The sequence below is a fragment of the Condylostylus longicornis genome, unplaced genomic scaffold (assembly GCF_029603195.1).
Source record: "Condylostylus longicornis isolate FDR11 unplaced genomic scaffold, ASM2960319v2 ptg000008l, whole genome shotgun sequence".
NCBI classification, from domain to species: domain Eukaryota; kingdom Metazoa; phylum Arthropoda; class Insecta; order Diptera; family Dolichopodidae; genus Condylostylus; species Condylostylus longicornis.
The window spans coordinates 525,354-537,500 of NW_026577977.1; the positions used below are offsets into that span (position 1 = coordinate 525,354).

The 12,147-nt window shown below is 22.2% G+C and overlaps 1 protein-coding gene across 1 annotated transcript in view; it reads right to left on the reverse strand.

Annotated features, from left to right (window-relative positions):
- LOC129618496 (acetylcholine receptor subunit beta-like 2) overlaps nt 1-12,147 on the reverse strand; it is a 58,536-nt gene that overhangs the window by 38,477 nt on the left and 7,912 nt on the right. The window contains exons 3-4 of the mRNA XM_055533293.1: nt 1,772-1,900; nt 1,062-1,247 (exon numbers count right to left, since the gene is read on the reverse strand). Of these exons, the coding sequence (XP_055389268.1) occupies nt 1,062-1,247; nt 1,772-1,900 (315 nt within the window). The remainder of the gene's footprint in view (nt 1-1,061; nt 1,248-1,771; nt 1,901-12,147) is intronic.

The following is a 12,147-nucleotide window of genomic DNA, read 5'->3' on the forward strand; positions in this document are numbered from 1 at the left end:
AATTTTCGCAAGAGACTAGAAATAAGTTGTAAAAAATTTTCGTTTAAATAATTAGTTTTCTGACAAAGGTGCAAAGGTGTTGTAATTAGACTCACAAAGAAATGAAAAACGGATAGTTTTTCTTTCACAAATAATTCTGGTAAATTTCTCTTTTACTTTGGAAATTTTTTTTATTTTTCGACAAAATCGCCTCAGTTTTCCAAAAGAATTTAATGCAACACCAAATTTTTTCATACTTAATACAAAAATATACAAAATAAATAATTTATTTTTTAATTTTAAAAATTAAATAAAAAACTTAAATGTAAATAAATTTTGTCAAGTGCACAATATAAACAAATAATATTAAAACTAAAACAAAATCTTCATAATATCTTAAAATAATAAAAACAAAAGTGGGAAAAAATGAATGACAAAAAACTAAGAATACCTTCTGTTCAAAAAATGCATTAAAAAGAAAATTTTCTAATAAAATTTTAAAGGAAAAAGTTTTTATTAAAAAACTTTTCTCTTGAAGAAGTTTTTTTTTTGGAATTTCCAATTTGAATTTGAAAGAAATAGAAAAATTACATTCAAATGTTGAAATAGATTTCTAGATTTGTTTATAATTTATTGAGTGAAATTGGATTAAATAGAACTGCTTTGAATTAGTTCTTAAGTGTCTTAATTTAATTAATATAGTTCTTAGAGTTAGTAATCAGAGTTCTTTGAAACCTTCCTTATAACACAACTTATGAATATATTAAAAAAATTTCCAATTTGTATTTCGGAAAAATTATTCACTATATTCGAACCAAATAGGTAATACCAACACTGCAGGAAATTTATTCAGACGGCAACAAATTTTTATTGCCAGAAATTTTTCCAATTTCTCAAATTAAAAAATATAAAATAATTGCTGCGTCATAAATCTTACTGGCATTTAGTTATCCGGAAGATTATAACCGTGACACACAAATTTAAAATAAATCATACATTAGTAAATAAATTTTTATTGAATCACAAATTAAAAAAATTTTAATCAAATTAATTTTGTAATAAAAATTCTTCATTCAACTCACTTGATCAAGATGTTTTAAATCCACCTGTAGTCCATTATATGTCCATGAACCAAATTTCATAAAACAAATCTGCTCATCATATGGAAAATATTCAACATTCATTTCACAAGAAGCTTTATAAATTGCCGGGGGCTCCCAAAATACTTCCCCCGTATATTTTAATGTTGCTTTGGTCATCAAAGTTACCTTATAATAAAAAAAAACATTATTTTTTTTTTACATTCTTTGTTCACATTTTTTTTTTGTTAAAAAAAAAGCATTATTACCACAACAAAAGTTACGAAAAAAAATTATGTGGTTTTTTGGCAAATGATAAAAAAAATTTTTTTTTAGATCTATAAATTTTGAGATTTACATTGAAGTTATATAAGAATGATACTAAATTTTATTATTTTAAAAAAATTTTAGTAAAATCGAAAAGTTATTTTATAAGAGAAATCTAAAATGATCTGATTTTGATGGATTTAATCATATTATTCTTCGATATTAATTAATATAAGGATAAAGAAAAGGATAAGACGGAGATTTTTCAATTATAAAACTCTAATGCATTAAGACTCAAGTAAAACGCAATTTTACTCAATAAATGATGTACACAAGTACGAATATTCAAAAATATTTCCAAAAATTCAGCAAAAAAAATTATAATCATATTATTTTTGCTGAATTTCGTCATAAAGGAAAAATGAAAAATATTAATATAAACTTACTTCATAATTTCCATCCCAGTTGTTATAAAGAACAATATCAGGTAACCAAATATGTTCTGATGGTACATATAACATTTCAACGCCACCATATTCTTCTGGATCCCAACGCAATTTGTAATCAAACCATTTCTGAAAGGAGAAAAAAACAAGTAAATAAATTTATTTTGCAGACTAGACAATATATTTGAAAATATTGAAAATTATAGAACGATCAATACATTTTTGAATAGTTAAAACTTTGACAGATTTAAATACTAATACAAAATTTTATGTCGTACAAAATTTTTAAAATTAAATATTTTTATATCATTCAAATTGTCAGCACAAATTCGGAAAAAAAATTGAAAAATTTAAAATGCAATAAATTGCATACTTTTAGGGGTAAATAATTTTTTTTTCAATTAATTGAAATGGGTATGTTATCTTCTTTAAATAAAGTAATTTAATGATTTTAAAACCATATGAAATAATTAGCAGATTAAAATTAAATGTATGTAGACTTAAAATAAGATTTTGCAACATTTTTATACCTAATCGCTAAGAATTCCGGTTCGAAAACAGTTAGAATAAAAATACCAATTAAAATTTCTAATACACTTACAGTGTTTGACATTTAGTTTTATTTAATTCTTTTGTATTGAGAACATTAACTTGCCTACAATTTCAATTCCTATTTTAACAAAAATTAAAATCATAAAACAGGATTTGTAATTGGAAAAAGTATTAAATAAATAGTAAAAAGTTTTCCCTTTAAATACTTAATTTAATAATAAAAAATTTAAAAATTTAATTTCGAAACAAAAAACCAAACACTATTTCGTTCAAAAGTAGCATTGTTATTTTAAAAAATTAATTCAACAATGTTGTGATTTTAATTTAAATATTGAATCCTAAAATTTATTTTCTTTAATGTTATCAAATAGTTTCAGTTATTTAAGTTTTTCTTTTATCATTAATTTTAAGACCAATCGTTATTTATTAAAAACTTACTTTAAGCACATTTAATTGCATAGCTGTACATAGATTTTTCATATATAGCATTACTTTGGGAAATTTTCAACTTATTTCTATTTTTATAGTTATGATGAAAAAAAGAATGTAAAATTTCTTATACTTTTTTCTCTCTTAAAAAGTACATATAAATTTTCTAATTTAAAACATTTATTTCAGTAAAGCTTTTTTAATTCCACTATTATATTTCTTAATTACATTTTGTAGAAAAAGAAAAGAAAAAACTAAAATCAAATACAAAATTTAGAATTCAACAAACACACACACACAATTTTTTTTTTTTTTTTTTGAAAAATTCTCTCAATATTTTAGTTCATGGTGAAAACAAATATTTGCTTTAACCCTTATGTTATCGTGAAGTATCATAAATTCATAATTAAAATAAGTAGTTGAAATTTATTAAAAGTTTGTAACTCTATATTATGGCATTTGAGGAAAAATACTAAATTTTGTTTACTACTTTTTGAATTCATTGTTGAATCCTATAACGAGAGATGAGTAAAATTTAATTTAAAAAAAATATTTCAATGCGATTTGTGTTAAATTTGTGAAACAATCACGACCATGTGGAAATGAAATCATTGTTGTTGTTTCCTTTTCAATTCATACCGATATGTAAAGCTAGTTTTGAGTGTTATAGTACTTAATTATTTGAGTAATTCATGATATTCGAGCCATCGTCTTACACCATGAAAACCATGTTCATGAAATATAGTACTATAGGTGATTTTAAAACTCTTATATAAAACTAACGAGCATTTTTTTATCAAGCAGATATGGGTTAAAGTAAATTACAAATTTTTGTGTTTATATAACTTGTATATTAAGAAATTTGTGCAAGATTTCGGAAGTAAGACGTTTTTTTTTTTAATTTAAAATTATTATTAAAACACGTTTTTATTCGATTACGAGTTTATGCTTAAAATTTGGTACTCATAGTAACTAATAGTACCGTTTTACTAATTTTTTCCTAAGAATTACAACAGCAGTTAAATTTAGAACAAGAACCAGCCAAAACATATAAATTTTAAAATCGTTGATATCAACAGACGGACACTGTAGCGTTATATACAAAATAAACAAAGTTTGAAAATTTTAATTTTAAAAACTTTTATAAAAATGTTGAATATTCTAAAATTCTGAAGTATTTATATAATTACTTATTCACTTTATAATTGTTAAATTTATATAAAAAGTATTTACTAATTCATATAAATACATTTTACCCTTAAAAATTTCGAATTTCCTTGAACTTCTTATAAAATATCATCATAGTTTATAATTTTCTCAAAAAAACGAAATTCATTTGAATCATGATATCATGCTGATTTTAAATAAACTATACAGAAATGTATATAAAAACATATTAGTACATAACATATATATACATAATTATAATATGTATGTATACTTATATTCAAATATATTTTAATTAGTAAATCAAACATAAAACACGATTTTTTTACTTCACTAAAGTATGCGTGAATAGTAGTACCCAAACTATAATATATACAAATACTGCGTGAATATTTTTATCATACTATGTATATACAGAGATGTAATATTTTAGGCCTTGGAATATTATACATTAAAGTATTTTTGAAATTATATTGAATATTTTTTTGTTTATTATTTATTTAATTTAGTTACTCTTATAGTCTTATCTTAATAGTTTCGATGGCATACACTGTTAATATTATATAAGTATAAAATAAATTTTAATATTATATCTTTAAAATGATTTGCATATCACAAATTCCTCATAACTTTTCAAATTAATAGTGCAAAAGGATAGTGTAACGCACAATCGAACAACTATACAGAAAAAATATGAGTAAGTTGTGAAAAATAATAGATTATAATATTTTTACAGGAACTGTAATAAAATATATATTTTTTCACAATATTTTCTTGAGATATTACTGTAAAAGCATATTACTGATCAACAATATTGTTTGAAAAATGCACAAATTTGAATTCCTACTCACACTGTTAAAGCTAAATCACTTCCAAACACTTTAATTATACCATTTTTCGGCTACAGTCCTATATAATATTATTCCTAATTAATAATTTATACCCTTAACTGGTAATAATATGATTAAATAATAAACATTTATTTTATCTGCAAATTGTTAATTTTACGCCTACTATTTTAGAAAATTCTTTGATTTTATGATTTTTTTCCCTCATAATTATTTTAGATTTATTCTAAATTAAATAAGAACTTCAATGATTGCATTTAAGGAAAAAAAAAAAATAAAAAATTCTGGTACACACCAGAGACCAATTAAGTACTTTTTCGCATAAAATTTTTCATATAAAAATTTATGAATGACTGCACTGGTTTAGAATATTTGTGGAACATATACTTCGCATAAACCATACGTACTCGTATAACATAAGAATAATATTTTTTCATATAATATTCACCAACAATTTTGTGAAAGTTACAATTAATTTCAACAAATATTCATACATATATACTCGTATATATATATATATATATGTATATATAATTGTCACTTAAGAAAACATATTTTTTAAAAATTCTTTTTTTTTTCACAAAATTTCCTTTTGTTTATTCACTATGAGAATGTACCATACCCGCCTGTCCTCTAAATTTTATTTCATATACTTATAATAATAATATGTATGTAGTTTGTATGTTTTCATATTTAAATTTTTTGAAAACAAAATATACAAATATATATATACATGTATGGAACAATCTTTTATTATATATGTATATGATGATAGCTTGAGAATTAATTGTGTTGCTCTTCTTCTCATATCTAATGTTAAATAAAAGCAAGTACACACTCCATTCTTTTTAATAAAATAGAAGATAACACAAATTAAAAATTTATTCAAACACATATGAACCTATATATGTATGTATATATATATATATATAGCAATATAATAATAAAATACATATTGTATGACAGTTGAAATAAAAAATGTAAATAAATGCAAAAAACAAAAAAAAATTCTTTCACTGTTCCCTTCATATATTTAGATCTCGTTTTTAGATACTATTTACTATATATATTTTTAAACTATGTATATGTATAGTTATATAGTATAATGAAATTTGATACAAATGCGTGAATAATTTTTACATTTCATGCACTTATAAATTCAAATTTCAGAATTTTAATTTAAAGATTCCTACACAATGAACAATGATAAATTTAATATTGAATGAAAATTTTTTTAAATAATTATTGGTATTATAAGTCTGTTTTGAATTATAATCAATAATTTCATTTAATATTCGTAAATTATTCGTTCATCTGCTTGAGAATTAAGTGTAATACGCTGTATATAGTATGAAATATATTTTTAGTGACTCCATAATGTCACTGATATCAGTGCATATCACTCCATAAACTTTGTGAAATAAAGGAGCAAAAATATTAAAAAAATTATTTAATTAAATGTTCTAAAAAATCAAGCTTCAAATGTTTAAACCATTCCTGTAATAGTTTTAGTTTTAAACTGTTATACAATAGTTACACAACAATAGTTATACATACTACAAAACTACTGAAAATGTCGCCAAAAACTGTGAAAAATGTTGTAAAACCCTGCTAAAGATAGAATGACATTGACTAAACTTTCATAGCTGAATATTGACCTTTGTTATTCATTTAACTTCATATAGCTTGAATATATTCACCACCACCCCCCCCCCCCCACATAAACAAGATGGTCACTAAAAATTTAGCTAAAAACATAAAATTTTCAATCTCTGCGTAATTTATTTATGTATTCATTTATGTACTAAACTGATTCACTGTCATATAAATTCTTCAAAATTAAAATATTATACAATTATTTCCTTTCCCTCTTTACAAAAAACGCATATTTTCTATCTTATTTTTTTCTTTTTCATATACAAAATATTCATATTCTCGAAATTCTAAGTACATATACAAAAGAATAAAAAAAAAAGAATGAGATGACATTCGAAAGGATGAATAATTTTTTTCTCTGTTTACATATTATTTAAGTGCATATAAAAAGTTTGTATTATATTATATACTGATATACATAGTTGTTACATTACATGTTATTTACAATGTAATACATACATATTTACATATATTTACATGTGTATTAATGCATTTTTTTAACTGCATAAAAACACAATTCTTTTGTTAAGAAAATATATTATATAAATTATGTATACATAATGTGTATATTATGTGTAAATATATATGTATATAATAAAATGTAAGCATGTATATTCAAATTGTACTTGTAATTAGTTGCATAACATGTAAAAATACATAGTGTATATTCACAAATTTATGTATACATAATTTTATGTAGTTTCCTTTTATGAATATACTCTTGTTATAATCATGTATTGAAAAAATATAAAAAATATAAAATTGTAAAATTATTTAGTTATGTACTTTTCAAATGTTCTTTAAAATAATTTTAACACAAAAAGAAAAAAACAAAATAATAATTATGAAAATTTATAATTTAAGAATGTCATCGTTGTTATATAGAAAAAGTTGAATCTTTAGAAAATCAAAACTTTCAAATTTAATTACCTTATATACAAGTTATTATATGAATTTTAACTATTCTAATTCAATTTTATTTAAGATGAATTTTTAAATTGAAATTTTAATTAATTTGGTTTCATAATTATAATATTGTGAACTTATTTGTTTTTCAATTATATAAAAGCATTTTTATATAAACGTTCAGGAATTTTATGAGAATCACTTAAGACGAATATAGACTAAAAAATTTCACGAGAAAGAGAAATTTTCTTTCAATATTTTTTCAATTTATCAAATAAAAAATTTCTGCATTAAGAAATTTACAAATCGAGCATAATTTTTCCGCTTATTGCATTTAACAGCAAAAAATGTTACTTTAAGCAACTACAAAGTAAAGTTAAACTTTAGACAGGTTTATTTTGAACACCACCTGATAATATTTATATAAAAATTATTTAAATACTTCTTAAAAACTTAATATAATTTTCTTAATTGAGCCTCCTATATTATAAATTAAATTTTTTCTATTTCGAACATACAAGGAGAATGGGCCGTCCCGTGGACGATCTGCGTAGTAGCTTCTGTGACGAAGTGGAGGAGGAAACAGTGACCCATCTTCTATGCTCGTATCTGGCACTACCGAACTCCAGGCAGAGATTTCTTTGGTCTTACTTCTTCATTCATGCAACGTACTTAGCGAATGTAAGCGTTATAAATTTGAGCTTGATTTTAAAAACTCGGGCTGCTTTGAATTAGGAGCAGAAATCCTGTATGTATCCTTTGGGGGGCCGCGACAACCTAAACTAACCCTGTTATTTCTGAGAAAAAATTACAAATTTATCAACTAATAAATAGAAATTGTTTTGAAATTAAATAATTTTTTTATTTTAACCAAAACCAAAAACTTTAATATCTTAATCTTCAAATTTATTTGAAAATTTTCACATATTATTTAAGGAAACGACCTTCATATCTCAAATAATTTCAATAAAAAAAAATATTTATATTCATTTTCAATTCACTTAACTCCAAATGAAAACCAAATATAAAAAACCAAAAGCAATTTGAAGAAAAAAAAAAAAAAACAATTTCAAACTGAATTCACTCCTGAAAAATAACTTATTTAGAACTGTGACACTTCACTATTAAAAAAAAACACAAAACCCAAACTAATATATATATATATAAAGGCAAACAAAATTGATAAAAATAACGAATGAAACCGAATAAAAGTAAAAAAAATTTACAATAAAATTAAACTCAAGAATAAAACACTCTGGAGATTCGAATACATTTCTTAATATATTAAAATGAAATAAAAATTCTTGATTGAGTTTTCCAAAATGCAGAGGACCATAAGACAAAAAGGAATAAAACAAAATGGAAAAATTCCAAAAAAAAAAATTTACAAAATAAAAACCCATATCAACATTTCGAAACACGTACAAAGTGATAACGATGAATATAACAACAATAACATTAGTATATATAACAAAAAATGAAAGCTTCTATTTTTTTAATATTATACTGAAAAATTAAAAAAAAAACTGACAAAAATACAGAATACAGTATTAAAAAGAAAAATTGGAAAATTTATCAAAACCTAATTCGAATACACCTGAATACATTCAAACACTCTTATACAATAAAATTTACTAAATATTTATTGAAGGTACCATATGATTTTATTTTCGTATAACAGTTTTAACCTTTTGATTAAACTCGCTTGTATATGTAATTTTATTAAATTTTTTTCGAAAAAAATGTCATATAACAATTAGTTTGTTTGTATAACATTAAGCATATAATTATACAAAAATATTTAATTTAATAGGAACTGTCCTAAACAGCTACTCTTTAAAGCAAATCAAATTATAAATACTCGAACAATCAAACCTCTTTTGATTAGTAATGTTTGTTACATTTGAATTCAGTTCGGTGTTACTAAAATACAATTCTACTATTCAAATTTGTAAGGTGAAATAAAATGAATTTTTTAATTAAAATATTGATTTAATCAAATAGATACATTCTCTACATAACCATTTACTATTCACGGCATAAATTTATGTTTTAACAAACAAAAACTCTATCATTAAAATTGCAGAAAAAAAAAAACATATATGTACTTGATTTCCACTCAAACATGGAAATTTTTACAACATAAAATCATTATAACAACATCCCGAAGAAATACCTTTAACCTTACCCACTCCTTTTATGTCTACTGTCTACATTTTGACTACACATTGCACATCATAAATAATATAAATATTATATCTATTATTCTCTCATTATATAAAAGGTTAAGAAGTGTCTCTTTCATGGGCTGTCTCAATGACTTTTGCGACAAACAAAATAAAAAGAGTACTTATGTAAGTGTATACCATATTATATAGAAGAATATGTCGGTCTATGTTTAATCAATTTGAAATGCATTAAATATAAGGTTGGAATTTTAATTATAAATATAATTACTATATATATATAAACAAATAAAATATAATTTAAATTTGATTTTTAAGTAATTAACAAGAATTCTTTAGTCTGTTTACTGCAATTCGTATCAATAATAAATTTTGGAGAGGAATGTATGGAAAATTTACTAATTTAATTGAATAAATTAATAAACCTATGCGATTGAAAGCTATATAATTAGTAAATCGAAAATTAAAGGCTATAATAAATATTACTGCTGCAAATTATAAATTTAAATTTTTAATTTCAATAAAAACAAAACAATAATCACAATATTAAATGTAATCTTCCTTGAATAAAAAATTATTTTGTTATCGAAATAAGCTCCACAATTTCGAAAACGAAAATCCTTTTTTATAAAAATTTCAACTTGAAATAATTTTATATAATTTCAAATAATTTTGTGTCACAAAATATTCAAAAATTTTATAGTTATACATAGTTATTCATATATTCTTAAAAACCCCCTCCATTTTATAGAATTGCAATTTTTTTCTTCTTCCTGAAAAAACAAAAACTTTTTACAAAGTTTCAAATTATTTTTTGTTTCCAAAACAATAAAAAAACTCAATAAATTTTTTTTAATAATATTTTTCTCTTCTCTTATTTTCCTTTACTATACACAAGTGTTTGACATGGAATCATATAAATTTTAAAACAAAAAGTTATAAAAAGGAATTTTTCATATAAATTTTGACATATTTTAAATTTTTACCCTTAACCTCAACAAGCAAAAAAAAAATTACTTTATTTTTTTAAATACATGTCAAAAAAAAAATTGTCTTTTAAATTAAACTTCAAATAAAATTGTCTTCAACAGTAATGAAATTTTTTTTTAATAAAATTAATCCCTTTTGCAAATTTAGACGAAAGGAATAAATCAATTCCAAAGTTCGACTCCAATATACCTTTAAAACCAAAAACAAAATGTGTGCCGAATTTATTAAAAAAAAAATACTACAAAGAGATTTTGATCAAGCGATTATATTTTTTATTTTGCTTTGAAAATTAATATAGACCGGTCGAAAGCACTGGTCGAAATTTTGAATTTAAAGATTTTTTTCTTTGACCACCCTAAACAAACATAACTGAATAGAAATATGCAGTCAAATATTACAGAATAAAACTGTGCATCTACTGTAAGAAATTCATTGACATGACAACTCTAATTGACGAATATTAACTTTAAAATTTCGAAATTATAGTGTTACCATTGCAGATTCATTAAAATTTTTTTACGTGTGAAATTCGTATAGTACCTTATGTAACATAAATTAAAGTGCGTGATTTGATTCTTATATACATATTGTTTATTAAAATCTACGAGTGGATTATACATGGTATATATAAAGCTGATATTCTTCAATTAAAATATTTTTACACTTATTGCTGAGAAAAAAATCTAACAATATTTAAGTTTTTATTTTATTTATTTTTTCTAAACTAAACAAATTTTTAACTTAAATTAACGTTAAAAGCTGTGAAAATCTGTACTATAGAGGACTTGAAAAACGAAATTAGAACATTTTATTTTGTTATATATCCTAACTATACATATATATGTACTTTCGAATATGTTACTAGCATTGAATGTCACCATGTTTTTCAATATTTTCGTGATTACATGTTAATCGAAGAGTATAACATGTTATTCTTCTGTCGTCTGAATAGGGTTTTACCAATATTGTTTTACATAAATAAATTTCAATGAATTAAGAATTTTTTTTCTATTCCTTATCAATTTAAACCCGTAAATTAGTAGTACTTTAAATTTTACAATATAATTTAATACAATTTTTCTTGCTATTAAAATAAAAATTTGTTTATTATTAACAATAAATAAAAAATTCTTCAAATTTTCAAAAATATCAAAAATTTTGCATTAAAAGCAGCCGCATATAAAATAAAATTAAAAAAAATTAACAGCAATAACATTAAAAGATTACTAAAATTTATTCAATAGGCGGTTCGAAAAAAAAATATCTTTAAAAAATTGTTGGAATATGAAAATAACGCTGTTACATTCTGCCGGTAACACATTTTCTTATTACCTTTTTCTTATGTATGTGCTTATATACATGCTTATAAGTACAAAAATATTGAAAAGTAAAAAAAAATTTCTGTTTTTAAATGAAAATAATTTTTTCCTCTTTTTTTTTCTTCATTTATTATTCAAGTCTATCTTCAAAGAAGATCATTATCCTTTAGTTGTGTCTATATATAGAACTATAGGAAAATAATTTCTTTTCATCTTCAACACATACAAAAAAAATAAAAAATAAAATGCACATATCAAAAACAATCTTTCAAAAGGACTAATACACATTTAAAATTTCCTTTCTCAGATATGTTTCCGATTAT